Source organism: Diceros bicornis, chromosome 29, assembly GCF_020826845.1.
Source record: "Diceros bicornis minor isolate mBicDic1 chromosome 29, mDicBic1.mat.cur, whole genome shotgun sequence".
In the NCBI taxonomy this organism is placed as follows: Eukaryota; Metazoa; Chordata; class Mammalia; order Perissodactyla; family Rhinocerotidae; genus Diceros; species Diceros bicornis.
In genome coordinates, this window is record NC_080768.1 from 21,399,777 (window position 1) to 21,419,453 (window position 19,677).

At 36.8% G+C, this 19,677-nt stretch overlaps 1 protein-coding gene across 2 annotated transcripts in view; it reads left to right on the forward strand.

Moving 5' to 3' along the window:
* MTMR7 (myotubularin related protein 7) overlaps positions 1–19,677 on the forward strand; it is a 106,538-nt gene that overhangs the window by 35,166 nt on the left and 51,695 nt on the right. For both annotated transcript variants that reach the window (XM_058525084.1, XM_058525083.1), the window contains exons 2-4: positions 5,619–5,741; positions 6,956–7,118; positions 14,554–14,711. In XM_058525084.1, coding sequence (XP_058381067.1) covers positions 5,619–5,741; positions 6,956–7,118; positions 14,554–14,711 — 444 coding nt within the window. The remainder of the gene's footprint in view (positions 1–5,618; positions 5,742–6,955; positions 7,119–14,553; positions 14,712–19,677) is intronic.

Below are 19,677 nucleotides of genomic sequence, written 5' to 3' on the forward strand. Positions count from 1 at the left end.
GAGAGTAGAGTCTCTACTTTCTCAGCTCTTGTGAATTCACTCCTCTAGCTGCTGTGTTCTGGCTTCTGATCCTTGTGCTCCCAGGACTGTCCTGCTAAGGTCACCACCGTCTTCCATGTTACTGAATCCAGTGGGCATTTTACAGTTCTTGCCTTACTTTATCTCTCAGCAGCATTTGACATAAACACTCTCGCTTCCTTAAACCACTCCCTCTGCACACTCTCCATTGACTTGAGCAAGCTCTCTTGATTTTCCTCCTAACTGGACCTTCCTTTCTAGTTTGCTTTTCTGATTCTTCCTCTTTCAGCAGAGCTTTAAACATTGGATCTCCTCAGATCTCTTCTCTTCTCACTCTACATGCTCTCCCTAGGTTACTTCTTTCAGTCTCATGGTTTCGAGTGTCATTTATATGCCAGTGACTACAAATGTAACTGCATGGCAGCAAATCTAAGGTATCAGTGATTGTAAGACACACCAAGATTTTATGTACCACAAAATAAGACAAAAGCACTGCCAATTAAATGACACAATGGCTTCTTAACCACGTTCATCATAAAATGCATTCTACTTTCAGAAATGTCAAACTGTGAGAAATGTACACCCAAGAATTAATGATATACTGTGATATGTTTTTGCATAGACGAACTGCCATTTGCAGAGCGTGAATACCTAGTGTGTCTTAAGCATGATTTTCTTAGGAGCATGCAAATGAATTGCAATAACTTTGGGAAACTGGTAGTTTCCTAAGAGGCATATCTCTCCAAGTATGAAAGAGGCCTTATTACCATATGGCTTATTATGTATGTGGATGAGACAGAGTTAAGTTAGCTGAACAATGAGGCAGAATCATTGAACCAGTGAGTCTTGAAGATGATGCCAAAACTCTAAGATTTATTTCAGTTTATCTAGAGTTGATTGATTCTAGAGTCACAGTCAAGAATGTTCTGGCTATCTTAGTATAAACCAGGCGGTGGCCCCTGAGCAGTGCTCCTTATCATCACAGAATTTCTCAGACAACTGAATTTTAATTTTTATTACTTGTTTCTTTTGTTGTTACACATCACTGAGAAATCATGCTGTTGATGTTTCCCTCATTTTTTTTTTTTTTTCTTCTCTCTACTTCAAAATTACTTTTGACAGCTGTGGGACCTGTAAGAACTATTGCCAAATTTTGAAATGTAATTTTCCCGCAGCAGCATCCAAAGTTAACAAAAAGACATGGAAAATCTCATTAAGTATTCTAATCCACCATCCACCACCAAACTTGGTCTGTTCCACTGAGGTTTTCTAAAAGTAATGTAAGTAGTATAGCTTCCTTCATTCTATAGGGAGAATAATCCATACTAAATAATTTTGCCTCAAAATATTATCTTATATTCTTAGTATAAACTGCTATAAGATTATCCCAGTAAAGTTTTATTAGTCCTAAGTGCAGGGAAAATTATTTACATTCCATTTTTTAGATATTAACTAGTATATCACCCCTGGACATCCACTTAATTTAGCTAGGTATATTTTAGCATGCAAATGAATTTTTTCTCATAGAAAAGTTCCAAAAATGATATATCACCTTGCTTTTCTCCTCCCACAACTCTCTTCCATAATATCTTCCTTTTTTTTTTTTTTAATTTATTTTTTACCCCCAAAGCCCCAGTAGATAGTTGTATGTCATAGCTGCACATATTTCTAGTTGCTGCATGTGGGACACGGCCCCAGCACGGCGGGAGAAGCGGTGCGTCTGTGCGCACCGGGGATCCGAACCCCGGGCCGCCAGCAGCAGAGCGCGCGCACTTAACCGCCAAGCCATGGGGCCGGCCCACCTTTTCCATAATATCTTTCTTATAGTTAGTTCAAAATAAAATGTTTAATGACCAAAGTTTAAATAAAATAATCCGATCACATGGGAATTGAAAAATATTCTCCTTAAAAACTCTTGGATCAAAGAAGAAATAAAAACTGCACTTCTAGACTATCTAGAAAGTAAGAAGAATGGTAATACTGCATGCAAAATTCATAAGATGCAGCCAAAAATTTACTTGGAGGAAAATGATTGGACTTAAAAACTCGTTATTAAACAAGAGTGAAAATTAATGAGCTGACTATTAAACCTGAGAATTTAGAAATGAACAAAGAAACAAAAACCACATGATATACCCAAGGAAAGCAAGTTAAAACATTTATTAACAAACAGAAGCAGAAATTAACAATTAGAAAAGAGGAAAATTACTAAATTGATAAATCCAAGACATTACTTTGAAGAAAAATCTTTGCCTATCTAATCACAAAAAAGTAAGAACATAATTTATAATATTAGGAATGAGATAAAGGATAAAGAGAGAAGGATTTACCCACAGATAAGAATTAAAAGATTGTAAGAACTTGAAAATCAGCAATTAGAAGATAATTTGTAAAGAAAATAGGTGTCAAAGTGAGATTTAGTAAAAAATGGAAACACTGAACAGATCTAGAACCATGTAAGAAATTAAAGAATTATTTCTGTGTAAAGAAGTGCCTATATTTGTTTCAAATAATAAATAATTTGAAATCTTCCTAATTAGTTGATTTAATCATAACTGTGATGAATTCACCTGATAAAAGTAACACAAACAGGCTGGTACATGCCAATCTCTCTTGAAAGCATACATGCAAAAAAACAAAAAACAAAACAATTATAGCAGGTAAAATATAAAGAATGTTAAAACATCAATACACCAATTCCAAGTTGGTCATACACCAAGAATCCAAGACTTCTTTAAAGATTAAGAAATATATTACTATTATTGATAACATAGGACTAAAAAAGCAAATATTCATCTGAATACATATTAAAAAGGCATAACGTTCATTCCTGATTTTCAAAAATCAGAACTTTTAGTAAACTAAGAATAGGTCACTTTCACAATGTGATAAAAAAAAATATCAACATCAAACTCAATGGAGAAATACTGGAGGTGTTTCTGTTAAAAATGAATTTTTTTGGTGCACACGAAAAGATGCCTAACCTCGTTAAGCATCAGGGAAATGCAAATCCAAATCACAGTGAGATACCATCGTACACCTACTAGGATGGCTGAAATCAAAATGAGAGATTATAACAAGTATTGACAAAGATGTGGAAAAATTGGAACCCACATACATTGGTGATGGGAATGTAAAATGGTACAGCCACTTTGGAAAACAGTCTGAAATTTTCTCAGAAGATTAAAGAGTTACCATATGACCCAGCAATTTCATTCCTAGTGTATTTATATACCCAAGAGAAATGAAAATGTATGTCTTCATAAAAACTTGTATAAGAATGTTCATAGCAGCATTATTCATAATAGCCAAAAAATGGAAACAACCCAAATGTCCGTCAACTGACAAATGGATTAAAAAAAATGTGGTAAATCCGTATAATGGAATATTATTTGGCAATATAAAGAAATGAAGTACTGATACATTCGACAAATGGATGAACTTGGATTGAAAACATGACGCTAAATAAAAGAAACCAGTCACAAAATACAACATACTGTATGATTCTGGTTATGTGAAATGTCCAGAATAGGCAAATCCATAGAGACAGAAAGTAAATTGATGATTGCTAGTGCTGAGGTGTTTAGGGGAGAAATGAGAAGTGACTGCTAATGAGTACAGAGTTTCTTTTTGGGGTGATGACAGTGTTTTAACATTAATTGTGGTGATGCTTGCACAATAGTGATATATACAATGCTGTGAATATACTAAAAACCATTAGTACACTAATAGTACACTTTAGTTTTTAGTAACATACTAAAAACCAATAGGACGCTCTAAATGGCTGAATTGTATAGAATGTGAATTGTATCTCAATAAAGCTGTTATTAAACAAACAAATGAAATAGAACACAAGAGCAACTGCTGTTACCACAGTTATTTAGTTATTTTGAGGGTTCTGGATAATGTCATTAAACAAGGGGGAAAAAAGGTATAAATACTGGAAAGGAAGAGACAGATTATTGCAGAAAATATTCCTGTCTACTCAGAATATCCAAGAGACTTTATTGAAAAAATTATTAGAACTAGTAAAAAAGTTTGGTAAAGAGGCAGTTATGAAACACACAAACATTAGGCCACAGGCTACTTTCCTTACTATATGAACAGTTCTTATGAATATATAAGAAATGATGATTACCTAGTAGGAAAGTAAACCAATGATATGAAGACCATTTACAAAAGAGGCACAATGATAAATAACCATAGGAAAGAATGTGGAGCATGTCAGTAACAAAAGAAATACTTTTTAAAACCGTAAGCTGGTCGGTTAAGAACACTGTTGTTGGATGAACATCTTTAATATACATAGACATTCACAAGGCCTCAGGCACTATGCAACCACCCCAGAGTAAATTATATGACTAAAAAAATATTTTAAATACCTGATTCTTGATTTGCTTCGTTAGATCGCTGGAAATTGGAAAGAAGTGGGATGGGACCCTCCAGTGCTATTCCCTGAAGGCTGGTTTGGTTCTAAGGGCTCAGAGGAGACTGAGGCGATGGAATGTCTTGAGTGCTGTTTGCCCTTGGAGTTGTCCTGAAGAATGTCATTAGGTCTAATATCCTTCTAGGTCTTCCCTGGAGCAGTCGAGAAGCCTTGGGCCCTCCAGCTACATCAGGACCACAGCTTCTATATTGGACTTAAGAATAGAGCAAATAGGATTCGCTAGTTTCTAAGCTGCCTCATGGAAGCAAGTAACCATTTTGCCTTGATGTGGGTTGAGCTAGCATCTGTTTGTAGATGGTTGATCCTTGGCAGTAGTAAGTAGCATTGCTACGCCCTGTTGTCATTACAGGAATGTTCGTCTGGTGATTGTCGTGGCTCTTATTAGAGTCATCATTGCTTCAGTTTTCACTTGCCCTGTAGAGACTGTCTTGTCCTTTTCATTACGTTTCATGTTGGAATGATCCCAACGCACATATCCTTGAAATTGCTCTGCATATGAGATGTATGCTTGATAAAAATTGTTTCCAGAAATCTCTTCTAACAGCTCAAATTTTAGCTCAGTGGTGAGAATTCTATTTATTAGAGAGATTTTATTGTAAATGAATGTGAGCATCTTAATTTGGTAGGTTTTTCTTGTAAACATGCAGAACATTTCTCTGACAATTTTTATTCCTATATATGTGTTTATATTTCCTACTAGTTTATATGGAAGCAAACAGCCTTGAGGACATTTCTACAAGTGAGAAACACATAGGAAAATACATTATTTTCTTTTCAATAGAATGTAGTTCATACATAGTTACTGTGTGAACTCAGGACTTTGATGCATACACTTCCTGCCTTAGATTAAAATTATATAATTACAGTGAAATAAAAATGCTGACCTACTTAAAACACAGAAAGGGTATTCTTAAAAAATAGGATCTATAAATCTTTAGTGGTACATTTAAGATTATATTTAGGTAATTGGTTTTTTATCTTTTGATATACAGAATCATATTCTGAGATCAAATTAATTTAAGATTTTGGTTTCTATTATTGGGAGAATTCTCAAAATTATATTTTGGACTAAGTACGAGATTGCCTACTTATTATTAATTTTTGTGAATAACTCTTTTGCTTTGCTATAACTCTGTCAAACTGATTTCTCTAGGTCGAAAATGTCCGCTTGGTAGATCGAATATCTTCTAAAAAAGCAGCCCTAGGGACTTTGTATTTGACGGCTACTCACGTCATATTTGTGGAAAATGCACCTGACACAAGAAAAGAAACATGGGTATGTGTTCCTTATTTGTGGCTTTACACGTTCTCCATTGTTTGAAATAAAAAGTTTGACCCTGCATTCTTTTGTTTGTCCTCAGGGCGAGGTGGGTGGGCTTTTGGTGTTTGGGTGTTCCGAGGGCTGTTTTTGGAATGTGAACTTTGCCTTTTTCTGTACAAAGTCAAATCTACTTGATCTGCTTATTCACTTTAAACACTAATTACTTGAGCATCAAAGATAGACCTAGAAATAGCCAGAGATACAAGTGCTTCATGTCACAGCTGTGAAGTAGCGATTCAGTAATGTCCGTGCTCCAGATACAGCACATAGTGCTTTATCTGCAATACGTTTTATTCGTAGGATCCTATAATGCAGGCCATTTAGTCATTTTATTATGTTGTTTCTACTTTTCTGATAATTTAGAAAAGGAATAAAAGAAGAGCTAGGGAAGAGTCCCATCATCAGGTATTTTGGCTGCTCAAATAAGACTGTTAGATATTTCTTATTTTATATAGCCACCCAACCATGACATTATGACTGGAACCAGAATCCCTGAATTGCAGATTTTCTCTTTTCTGTATTCCATAGACATTATTACATTTTCAGCAGAAGGTGGCAGGTACTGCTTAGTGGAGAGGAATTTAAAGAATGAAGTGTTGCCGTTGAGGACTGAGCAGGGACCCTCCTGAACACGAGAGAGATGCACCTCGGCATGATTCCCTTTAAAATAAACGTCTTCTGCAGCCTGCCTGACCACCAACAGCTTAGAAAACAACAATCTCAAGTTGCTTTTGAACTTGAGCATTCCATGCGGAATTAAGGAGCATGGTGGCACCTCCCAGCGGATCCCTCTCTAACTTTTGATGATTGCAAAGGTTTATTTTACTAACTTCTCATGACCTTATTTAATTTTAGCTATTAAGTGCATTTAACACTTAACTACCAAAATGTTTCCTTACCTGGACTTGTGCAAAAGTATACGCTGAATAGTTTGCTCCAAATAATTAGCCTGGATATCAGAAAGCTTGGTATTGAAAAATAAATTTATAAATTTAGACCGTTGGTTCTTTCCCAAAACATCTCAGTTCTTGTCATCTGAGTGCAGGTGTTGAGCTAGCTGAAGGTTGGGAGTGTTCCTTGTCTATCTGTGTGGCTCAGAGATCTGTTACTCCTTGTCATATTTATGAGTTATTTGTGCTTCGCTTATCCACGTGAACTTTTGATTGTAGATTCTTCACAGTCAGATTTCCACCATTGAAAAACAGGCTACAACCGCGACTGGATGCCCTCTGCTTATTCGCTGCAAGAACTTTCAGCTGTTGCAACTCATCGTACCTCAGGAGAGGGACTGCCACGATGTGTACATCTCTCTGATACGCCTTGCAAAGCCAGGTAGGGCCAACGAGCTTGGCATTTAATATGCACCCACGCTCAAGAAATTCACAAATCATGTTCAAAAGGTATGTATAGTGCTTAAGAATTACAGTGTTTCAGGAATTGTATGTTATCCCAGTCCTCAGATGAGGCCAAGACATCTGAATGATATGGTTCTTTGTCTTTTAGAGTCTCTCCCTGAGTTGTTTACTGTATGGACCTCTTTCATTATTCTTAGTATTCACGTTATTTCAGTGGGGGGCACAGTGTGTTTTCCTTTCACTGTGAAATCATCTTAAAATTATATTCTCTGATGGGGCCGGCCCTGTGGCTTAGCAGTTAAGTGCGAGTGCTCCGCTACTGGCAGCCTGAGTTCAGATCCTGGGGGCACGCCGACGCACCGCTTGTCCGGCCATGCTGAGGCAGCGTCCCACATACAGCAACTAGAAGGATGTGCAACTATGACATACAACTATCTACTGGGACTTTGGGGAGAAAAAGGGAAAAAAAACGAGGAGGATTGGCAATAGATGTTAGCTTAGGGCTGGTCTGCTCAGCAAAAAGAGGAGCATTGGCATGGATGTTAGCTCAGGGCTGATCTTCCTCACACACACACACAAAAATTATACCCTCTAATACTGTGGTAATTGAGCCACCTTGATTGAGGCCTAAGACAAAACTGACAAATTGTTTGTGTGGGAAACATTGTTATCAAACAGTTCTAGTGCAGTGTTCCTCCTCTTGGGGCTTTTAAGGTTTGGTTTCTGTCGTTTTTTGATAGTAGTACATATTTCCCAAGGTTGGTCCAACTACACTTTCATTAGCATCAGTGAATATTCAGAGTATGGATATGTTGATTCTCCTAAACCAAACATTCTGAATTGTTGTGGGGAGAATGTTTGGTTGATCTGAGAAATATGTGCTTTCAGTTACTCTCTTATCGCTCGTCTTGGGGTCTTCAGATTTATAGTTTTCTTCTCTCTCAGTGTGGCTTGTGTGAGTTGTGGTGTTCTTTTGCTCAAAAGAAATACACGTCTAAGTTTCTTGGGAGAATACAGTGAAAAGAGATCATTTATATAAAAGTAATATCCATCGTAGTGTTACACAGGAGTCATTAATAAGGGAAATTGGATATGTGCTTATAGTTACTTTGCTAAATGCTTTTTCATTCTGGACAAGAAGTTTCATTATAAACTTTTCAAGGTGTTTGGTTGGGTCCTCAGTTTTCTTATATGACGATATCATTTGCAGATAGCTAAGAGCTAAAATTTAATGGAAATGATGCCAGGGAGCTGTCAAAATCTGAAAATTTAATCTTGACTTTGCTCCCCTTTCCAGGCAGCTGATTGAGGCTTTTCATCTTAGTGTGTTGAGCAGAACTGCAGAGTTAGCCAGGAAAGCAGTTGAACTTTTTAGATGGTGTACTATAATTGGAACAGAAGTTCTGGGAAGATGTACATTAGGTTGCACGCAGCAGAGAAGCGAAGAGAATTGTGTGCCAGCAATTTCTGTGTCACTGATTAATGGATGTACTGGATAATAAATGTGCTCTGACTGGATTAATGGGATTTAGGAATAGCCCAGAGAGCTGGGAAAGCGCTGAGCGCCTGGAACATCACAGTGGCGGTAAGGGCTGTGGCCCCTGATGACAGCGAGCGCCAGGACTCGCCTTGCGAGGATCCCCAGAGAGGAAAATGTTCTCCGAATTTTACAAATAGACACTTTTTCTTAAAGATGGAGTTTTGGGAATTAGGTATTAGATGTAGCCAGAAACCAAAAAAGGAAGCCATAGAATTAAAGCCATTACCCTAGAAGATTTTTAAAAAGCCACCAGCATTTTGAAACATTGGAATTAGAAATGACAGTGTATGTAAAACATAGTACTTTATCGGGAAGATGAAATAGAACCCAAGCAGTTTCCCAGTTTAATGTTAAAGGCAATGCTAAAATTAGGACATATTGCAGCTTATAGCCTTGGAAGCAGAGTTTTGAATCTGAGTGGAGATGGGGAAAGGTGGCGGGGGTCTCAACTGGGGGTAGGAGTGGCTTATTAGAACCCCCTGAGGATCTTTTACAAAAGACACCTTCACCATCCTTTGCATATATCAGAGTGGGGGTGTGTGAGTGGGTGTGGGTGTGGGTGTGTGTGTGTGGTATACTTTGAATTCTAGTAGCACAATATAGCTCTCTGTGGTTTTAGTCACCAACTCGAGTCACATATTTTCAGCTAACCTTTATGGACACAGCTACCTGGAAGTTTCTGCCGAGGACAAAATTTTTTACAAAAGAAGAAATGTTTGGGAGTTCATTTAAGTCAAGGCCTATGGAGGAGATATTTTCAAAGCTCTCAAGATTCTCTCTTCCCTGAATTAAGGTTTCTGGTATAAGAGTAAATTGAATTACTAAAACAATTGGTGAGATTTTATTTATTTTTCTTTTGTATTGCTTAAGATTGGTAAGAATTTGGTCATGGACCATAGAAGATCTTAGTAAAAAATTATGTAACCAAATTCAGCAAACGCTTTAATTCTTAGTAAAGAAATAACTTAGGTTAAAATAAAGGTGTGGCCCAAATGAGAAAATAAATTAACTCCATAGATCTGATGTACTAATAAGGATATACATTTTTCTGATTAAAACACCCCTATTTCTCAGAGGGCTTCCATTTTTCCCATGTTCTTTCTTTTCTCCTCCCTCTAATTTGCCTCCTGCTGTTTATTTTTGTATCAATTATCTTCCTCTCTAGTGTTTGTGGGCCCTTTAACATTTAAGCCATCTCTTTTGTTTATTTTCTCATTTTGACTAAACTGCATTTTTCTTTTTTCAGTTCATGTTAGTCCCCAATTCTTCTGCTATTTTATTATGATTTTAAAAATCTCATAATTGATGTCACCTCATTTGCTTAATTTAACTTTTTACAGTCCTTGTCTAAGTCATTGGTGCTTAACCAATTTTTACAGTGGTAATCTCCTTTTTATTGCTGATATTAATCTCTGAGTCCAGTAGCCCTTTTCTACTAAGTGTTAGCTTCCATAATACTAGTATTTAATTTGAGCACTTGTTTGTTGAAAGTAGACAGGAAAGGACTCATTATTTTTATTTTAAATATGCAAAATCCAATAATAGCTGTGTGTTCTTCTCACCTTTCTTTAAATGGCTTTTCAACTACATTTATTTTAAGTTGCCTGAATTAAGCAAAGCATTTGGAGCAAACTTCATTTTCAGTCATTACTTTTTATTCTAAAAAACCCCACATTTCTGTGTCCTTCTGATGACTGCTGCTAACTTGTCCCTCCCTTACCCTCCCTTCACATTCTGCTGATGCTGATTCATGTGTGTTTTCCTTCTCATTCTTTTTTAATTTGCATAGGGGAAATAATCAATGATATAATTGCATTATTCAGGTTTTACGTTGGTTGTTACAAGTTTCCTTTAAGTTTGTAAAGTACTTTTGATTTTAATATTAAATTACATTTTGTTTCTCCCAGGTAGTTTCTAATGAGAGGCATTTCTTCCATATTTTTTTCCCTAAATATTCTGTTTTCATAACCTTTATCTTGATACCTGGAAGCAAGCTAGGTTATTTTTTTTTCTTCCCTAATTGCTTTGTTTTACCCACAGCTCTCTTATTTGGTGGAATGAAGCCCCTTTCCTTGCTTATGGGAGGGAAGGAGCAGAGGTTGGGAGCAGAGACAGGGCCATTTGGAGGCTTGGCGGTTCCGAGTTGAAAGTTTCCACTTGACGGTGTAAATCTTCTCCCGGAAGTAGGAAGTAGGGGTATCTGGGAGCGAGGAGTTGCAATAGGTATTGAACTGATTGCAGTGACACATGCTTCCCTGTGTTAAGGAGCACACGAGGAATCATGGTGCTAAAATAAAATAAAGTGAGTCAAAACATGCATCTCTAGGCTTGTGTTGAGCTTATGCTGTCTACTTAGTCCTGAAACAGATTTGTTTTTCCTAGAAACATAGCCGAAATGCTACTCATTCTTAATTTAACGTGGTATTGTAGAAATTGTCATTTTTCTTTCTGAATAGATAGACCTTCAAGTCTGCCTTTGTTTAGCAATTATATGATTTAAGGAGGTAAATAAAGTAACTACTAGAATGACTTCCACTTAACTTTGTCTGAAATTTTTTTTTAACTAGAGGTGCACATTCACTATACTTCCTGAGTTCAAAGGCATGTTGAGTATTTGCTTCTTATTGGAGAAGCTCTGTGCCCTCCTAGTGATGGGGCCCCTTAGGGTGAGGCCTTCAATGGACCTCCTGTTGAAACCTGCCATCTCCAACAGCAGAAGATGTTGGATGTGATGGCTCAGACTTTGTGATTTGAAAAGCCAGTGGAGTATTTAACATGTCTGTTTTAAGAGTGGGTAAAAAATCAGGAATTTGACCTTCCTAAAGCAGACAGATATTTTCTTTCGGTTCTGATTCTGTAAATACTAGAGATTTCTCTAGCTCTGCTTTTGTTCTTGTTGTTTTTAACTTACTTCCCTACCGATTACTAAAAATTCTGCTATATATTTTGCAGGAGATGGAGATGAGGGGAACAGAATATTGTGTATGGGAAATATTCAGTAAAATTTACATCGTGTTGATGGTACTTTTTGATTTCTCAAAGTAGGCAATCCTTAGCTGAAGGCTTCTCCTGGGCTGGCCTCTGGGTAAGAAACTTGCCCACATTAACAAGACTGAGCATTGGCTGACAAAAATTTGGATTTCTCTGCCTTCATGCAGAATTTTGTGTAAATTGGGACAGAGGTGTGGTTGATCACTCTTTTCCTTAAAAATAACTAAAAAAAAAATTCGTAATTTCAGTGGCAACTTGTTCTAATGTCTCTCAATTCAAGAATGATCTTCTTAATGTCTGTTATAAATTATTCTTGCTTTAACTTATGTACAGTTTCCTTGCCTCGTCCCAGTGACAACACGCATGAGCCTGTACACAGAAAACCATCAGTAATCCTAGAATGGATTTCTTCTTCTACCTTTAAACCTGTTTGTAAATATTTAACTTCCATTATTACCCCATATTCATTAATAAACTTCTTTCACTGAGGGAACTGAGGCTTTCTCAAGAGATTCTTTTGGCATCTTAAACAAATTGCATTTGCGGTTAACATTATGATATCAGAAGCCTGAGTCATAAAAATGGTACTTAGAGATGGAAAAGATGTGTCAGTGTCGAGCCAACTGTTCCCAGAACAGGATCTCAATTTTATATGCTGTCTGCTCAATTAGCTAAGATTACAGGAAATAGTTTTTACTGAAAGTGTCTACTGTGTGTTTGTGTGTGCATGTACCTAGATGTGTGTATTATCACATTTGTTGAAATTATCAGTAGTCTAAATTTTGCAGTTTAGAAAAATGACATCAAGAGAGACTGAAATAGAACCTAGCTTATCTCACTGATACTCCACAGTCCTCTTGCTTCCGTTTTTACAAGAAAAAGTTCATGTCTCATGAAAAAGTCTGGTACTTAACATATGCCCCTTATCTTTCTTCTTCCTTATAGATGATGAGTCATTTCAATAGTAATCACAACAAGCTTGAAACTGAGTTTTGATCTCAGGCTGCCTGTGTGTTCCTGCAGCCTTTTGCTGGTGGTGAGATCCTTCACAGGGCCTGCAGATACACATATTTAGGAGCATTAAATTGTCCACACTGAATGCCATCATCAGATTAAGGAATAGATGGGAGGACCTGTGAAAACTGTGAGGAGAAAGAAATCTGTTGGAGAAAAACAGGACGATTAGGGAGATGGAACCAGGAAAGAAAAGATGCAAAAGTTGTTCATCTGGGGAGAAGAGAGAAGGGTCTGCCTTGGAGGAGCAGTGAGGGGGGATTAGGAGCATGCACTGTACAGCTGGATGCCTAATTTAGATCCAGACTCCCCGTTTACTAGCTGTGTGACCCTGGAAATGTTCCTCAACTTCCTTTTGCCCCAGATTTCTCATCTGTAAAATGAGGCCCATCATGGTGCCTACTAGATGGGGGATAATACATTTAATTAGAACAGATTCTGGAATGAAACAAGGGTTCAGTGAGTATCAGCCACGATTTATTATCACCAGAAGTGCTTAGATCTGCACTATTTACTAGCTACTAGCCACATGTGGCTATTGAGGGCTTGAAATGTGGCTAGTCTGAACTAAGATGTGGTGGTAAGTGTGAAATACACGTGGAATTTCAATGGCAGTACAAAACAAAATATATAAAATATTATTAAGTTTTACATTCTGTACATGTTGCAATGATAATATTTTGGATTTATTGGGATAAATAAAATATTAAAATTAATTTCACTGTTTCTTTTTAGTTTTTTAGTGTGGCTATAAGTACATTTTAAATGACATATGTGGCTGACGTTATATTTCTGTTGGACAGCACTGGTCTAGATGCTTCCCTTAACATGGCAAGACCAGAGCAAGGAAACCAAATCGTGATCTTACTGGAGAGGGCTATTGGGCCTGGCCTCACAGCATGAAAGGCTATACAGAAAGACAGATATCCTGGCAGAATTTAAAGAAGACTTTGATCATACATTCTTCAACTTGCCCCTCATGATCAGGGTGCCATCCACTATGAATTGATATTTTTTAATGACTCCTATAAATATTGTATGAGCAGTACAGTTGACGTATATGTAGTTGTTAAAAGTTCAGATGTTTTCAGTGCAAACATTTAAATATATTGCACAGCTTTTTCAACTGTTTTGTTATTTCTTTTTTAATGCTGTGAACATCCAAATGTGACAGTGACCTGGGTCTCTGTCTACCTCTGAGAGGCTATCCCAAATCCCAGCTCGTTATACAAAAACAAATGGAATTCTTGATGTCTAATGAATACAGACATTCTTTTTTTTTTTTTAATTAATTTATTTTTTTCCCCCAAAGCCCCAGTAGATAGTTGTATGTCATGGCTGCGCAGCCTTATAGTTGCTGTATGTGGGACGTGGCCTCAGCATGGCTGGAGAAGCGGTGCGTCGGTGTGCACCCGGGATCCGAACCCTGGCCGCCAGCAGCGGAGCGCGCGCACTTAAGCGCTAAGCCACAGGGCCGGCCCTGAATACAGACATTCTTAATTAATTTTTAAACTCCATACTTTATGTGATCTGGAAAATATATTCGCTTTCAAAAGCAACTCAAAAAAAAAAAAAAGGCACAATATGGAGAAGGCCCTGTTTCTAAAAGGAAAGAAGCTCTTGCAAAGTTGAGTCTGGTTGTTCCAAGGTTGTCTTGTCGTTCCTGGGAGGAGGTGGGTGACCCCGCCCACGGAGACGGGGTGCTCCTGGAAGTATATCAACGAGTGAGGTGCTCCTGGGAGTATATCAACAAGTGAGGAACTGGGCTGGCCTCTCGGTGTACTCTAGCCTGGGCAGAATGCTTTTGGGGAGATTTGTTTCTGGCTTTGACTAGCTTGATTTGGCTTTATTCTCCCTTTTCTTGCAGTGAAATATGAGGAATTATACTGCTTTTCATTCAACCCCAAGCTGGATAAAGAAGAAAGAGAGCAAGGCTGGATGCTGATCGAGCTCAGTGAAGAATACAAACGAATGGGCCTCCCAGATGATTATTGGCAGCTCAGCGATGTGAACAGAGACTACAGAGTGAGTGGAGGCGTTTAGTGAAGTCCAGATACTTAATCCGCACGAAATCATGATTTCACATAGCTGAGCATGACTTCTTTGTTTGATCTCCTTTAGTTTTATAGCTTTTTGTAGATACAAATGTGTGAGTTTCTCAGTCTCCTTTGGTTGTTGCTGGATATATTTCCTACCTGCACCTAGAGTCAGAGAGTTTGGACAAGGGAACCTTAGAGACCATCTCCTCCACACTCTTCTCCTAATGGCTGAGGAAGTGGAAACCCGGAGAGGCCCAGCAGTGGACCTCACCGCCAGGCGGTTGGTGGGAGAGCCGGCCAGGACCTTGTTCTCCCATCAAGTCTTTTTATAGCACAGTGAGTGATGCATGGGGAAGTCACAGAGACTCCGATGGCAGTTTGGCACCAGCTCCTCTCTTGATTGGTACACAAGGTCACCAAGAGGGTTCCCTAGAGAAATGTGTAGAAATGTGTCTGCATTTACAGAAAGGATTATGGAGAGGAAGGGAGGGAGAATTAATCCCCTACTCTCCCTAACAATGGGCTTGCTAATCAGTGTTGGTTTCCCTATTAATTTTTTAAGTATTTTAAGTAATAAAAGTAATGTAAGGACATTGCAGTGAATTTACAAAAGAGAGACAAAAAAAAAAACACACCCACCATCCCATTGCCTTAACGTTCTTGTATTGAGTTTTAAAGTTTTCCTTCAGTTTTTTTTTCTCATCTGCATAGTTTAATAAATTTTTTCTTATATAAATAATGTATTTCATTGTTTAAAATAGGAAAATATAGAAGAAAAAGAACACTTCAAATATATATAACAAAAATGAAATCATACGAAATATGCTTTGTGTTCTGCTTTTCTTCACATAGCATGTTGTGAGTGTTTCCGTCAATGAACATATTTTATAGCATTTTAAAAAGTTATATAATATTACGTAGTGTGGCGATACCATATTTTATCTACCTAATCTCCAATTTTTAGACGTTTAGATTAGTATTATTTCTCACTATTTTAAATAACATAGTGAGAACATCCTAGCAATTATACCTTTGCCCATGTTAAAATTCCTTGTTTTAAAGACAGAATCCTAAAGGTAGAATTGCTATGTCAGAAGGTTTACACAAATTTTTGTACATATTATCAAAAAGAACTGCAGAAAGGTTGTACCAGTTTATATAAATTCTCAGCAGTTGTGTATGAGAAGGCTTGATTCTTTGTCCCCTCAGCAGTGAAGTTTATTTTTTAAAAAAATTTTTTGACATCTTGAGAGTGGGACAAGTGACTTCTCATTTTAATTTAATCTGTGTGCTTTGATTTCTTGATTTGTAGCTTTGTATATACTGATTGACCATTTATCACTTATCTCCTGTTAATTGACCATTTCTGGTCAGGTATTTTGAATCCTGATTATTTTCTTCACCTTACCATGAGGATTTTCTATATTGCTACACAGTGTTCCTATCAATCAATTAAGTGACCATATAACGTTTCATCAAATGAATGTGCCATAATACACTTAAGTATTTCCCAATTATTAGACATTTAGATTACTCATAATTTTTTGCCACATGAATAATTCTGGGAGCAATATCGTTGTGCATATGATTTTGCCCATCTTTTAAATTATTTTCTAAGAATCAACTCCTAGAATCTGTCGAAAGACATAAAGGGCTTAAATCTTTTTTTAGATTGCCAGCAGGTAGGCCACTGATGGTTTTGTTTTTGATCAGTATTTGGTTATTTATTTCTGTTCCCTTGTCTGGAAATCAGTGCATGTGACCTGTAGGATTTAGAAATTTGAGGAACTTTTGAAGATTTATGTCTTCATAAAACACTCAGTATTATCAGTGTTTTGAGTCTAGTAAAACTGTGTATTCTCTGTTACTTGAGTATAAAATTCTATATCTATCTAAATTGACCTTTTTAGCTTATTTTGGTCCTTTTGCTCACTTGATTTCTGAGAGGTATGTGAAAAATTTCCTATTATGATTGCTGCTTAAATGTTTTCTCTTTTCTAAAATGTTTGCATAGTATATTTTGAAGTTATGTTGCTTAGCACATAATGGTCTAGGACATCTGCTTGTTGTATTGTTCTTTTTATCAATTTCAAATATCCCTTTTTCCTGTGAATGCTTTTAACTTTGAATTCTATTTTGTGTGATTATATTTCTACCATTTCTTTCTTTTTGTCAGCATTTGTCTGGTAGAGCTCTATTTGTCCCATTATTTTCAACCTTCCTATATTAATATTTTGTCTTTTTATATTTGTCCCATTATTTTCAACCTTCCTATATTAATATTTTGTCTTTTTAAGAAATATCTAACGGTCATTATCTTTGAGTTGTGGGAGTGGAATGTTTTGTCTTTTTAAAATTAGGTATGGCTAGATTTTGATTTTTACTTGGTCTGAAAATCTCTTGTTGCAGTAACTGGTATCTGTGACATTGTTCTAGATACTGTGCTTTGGGTGTTTTGCTAGTTGTCTTTCCCCCTTTCATAGCTCTAGCTGGATAGTTTTTCTCCTGTATTTACCTGTAATAATTTTGGAAGTACACATCCTGTTGCTTTTCTTTCATTGATTATCCTTCACTTTTTAAAATGTTATTTATTTATTTATTATGCCACACTTACAGCATACACAAAACTCTGAAGAATAATGAAATGGACAGCAGGGGCCCACATACTGTGTAAGGACTAACGTGGCCAATGCCTAATGTTCCCTCCAAATCACCTCCTGCTCCTGTGTCACTGACTGCAATTTGGCGTTGTCATTCCCTTCTATTTATAGCATTTCTACATTTGTCAGTAGTAATATGTAGTAGTATGTTTTGTCTTTTTTATGCTTTCTATACTGGTATCATGCTGAATGTAGTTTACTGAAACTTGACTTTTCACTCAATGTTGTGTTTGTGAAATTCATTTCATTTAACAAACACATGTATAATAGTTAGCACATGCCAGGCACTGTTCTAAAAACTTGACAAGTGTTAGCAGTCCTGTGTGGAGGTGGTGTTGTTATCCCTGCTGTGCAGATGGAGAAACTCAGGCACAGAGAGCTTAAGTGACTGTCCAAGACACAGAGAAGTGAAGTAACTGTTGACACCTATAGCTCTCATTCATCCTTTCTTCATAGTTGTATTATATTCCATTTTACAAATATGCCATAGTTTAAAACATTTATTCTTTTTCTTTTCTCTCTGTTTGTTTTTTTGTTTTACCATCACACAAAAGGTGTTAATTGGCTTATATACGACTTATAGTACATTGTGAGTTTCTACCTGGGAGTAGAATTTCTGAGTTAGATAGTGTGTGGATTTTTCCTTACTATATATTGCCAAAATCTTTTTGGCAAAAAAAAACAAGTTTTTACATGGACTTATGGACCTACTAGCAAGATGTAAGAGTTCTCATCACTCCACAGACTCACCAGCAATTGGTATTGACAATGTTTGATGGTTATACTTGTTGACCCAGCAGTCTTACTTCTGGGAATTTATTCTAAGGCGTTAATAGCATACTCACACACAATGACGTACTAGGTTATTTATTGAAGCGTTGTTTGTAATAGCATTTATTAGAAGAAACCCAAGTTGCTTTAATAGAGTTCCAGTTAAATAATTTTTGGTCTATCCATGTAATTAGCATGTAGCCATTAAAAAATGTGGAAGATTTCCATGTACTGATAAGGAAAGATTGCTAAACTTTATTGTTAGGTTCAAAAAAGCAAGGCACAGTGCAATGAATACAATGTGATCCCTTTTATCTAAAAAAAGAGGGAGAAAGATAAGAATATATGTTCATATATATATAATTGCCCAAAAGGGATAACCTAGAGAGCAGGTGGGAATGGAATGAATAGAACACAAGGATGAGAATGTGCACCTTTTTGTATTGTTTCATTTTTATAACCATGTGAATTTATAAACTAATCAAAAAGTTAAAGTTGAAAAAATGCCAGTTCGATTGGTGTGACATGAATCTCAACATGGTTTTATTTGCAGTGCCCTCATCACTAGCAAGTTTGAGTTTGTTTATTGGTGATTCAAGTTGACTCTTCTGGGAATTGCCTATTCATGTGTTTGATCCTTTTATTCTGTAAGGTTATTTGTCATTTTCTTATTGATTTGTAGAATTTCTTTATATATTCTGGATAATAATCTGTTATCATTTATAGCTTTTACAAATATCTCCTCTCTGGAGATATGTGTATACTGTTCCTAGGGTATCTTTTTTTGTTTGTTTGTTTTTTTTTGTTTTTTTTTTTTTCGTGTGTATGTGTGTGTGTGTGTGTGTGTATGTGTGTGAGATCAGCCCTGTGCTAACATCTGCCAATCCTCCTCTTTTTTTGCTGAGGAAGACTGGCCCTGGGCTAACATCCATGCCCATCTTCCTCCACTTTATATGGGATGCCACCACAGCATGGCTTGCCAAGTGGTGCTTCCGTGCGCGCCCAGGATCCGAACCGGCGAACCCCAGGCCGCGGCAGCAGAGCGCGCGCACTTAGCTGCTTTGCGCCACCGGGCCGCCCCTCCTAGGGTATCTTTTGATCTTCAGAAGCTTTGAGTTTTCGGTCTTTCCTATTTTGTTTCACGTTTTAGCATATTGTTTAACAACAACAAAAAAAATCCTACCCTATTTGCTACCAATTTGACACTGTATAATTTCCATAATTACATTTTTACTAATTATAGTTATTGTAGCTTTATAATAAATCTTCATATCCTATAGATCAGGTCCTTCCACGTCATTCTTCTGAATATCTTGAATTTGTAGATTATTGGGGATAGAATGGACACTTTCACGATACTGAATTTTCTTTGTAATTATACTTAAATCTAACAACCATAGTCTTACACTGTGAGTAGACATTTGGAGTCTTTTTGTCTCAATCATTATAAAGTATCTGGCTAATGTAATCAGAATAGTGTGTTCTCATGCTAAAGCCAACCTTTGTAGTGGAGTTTTAGCC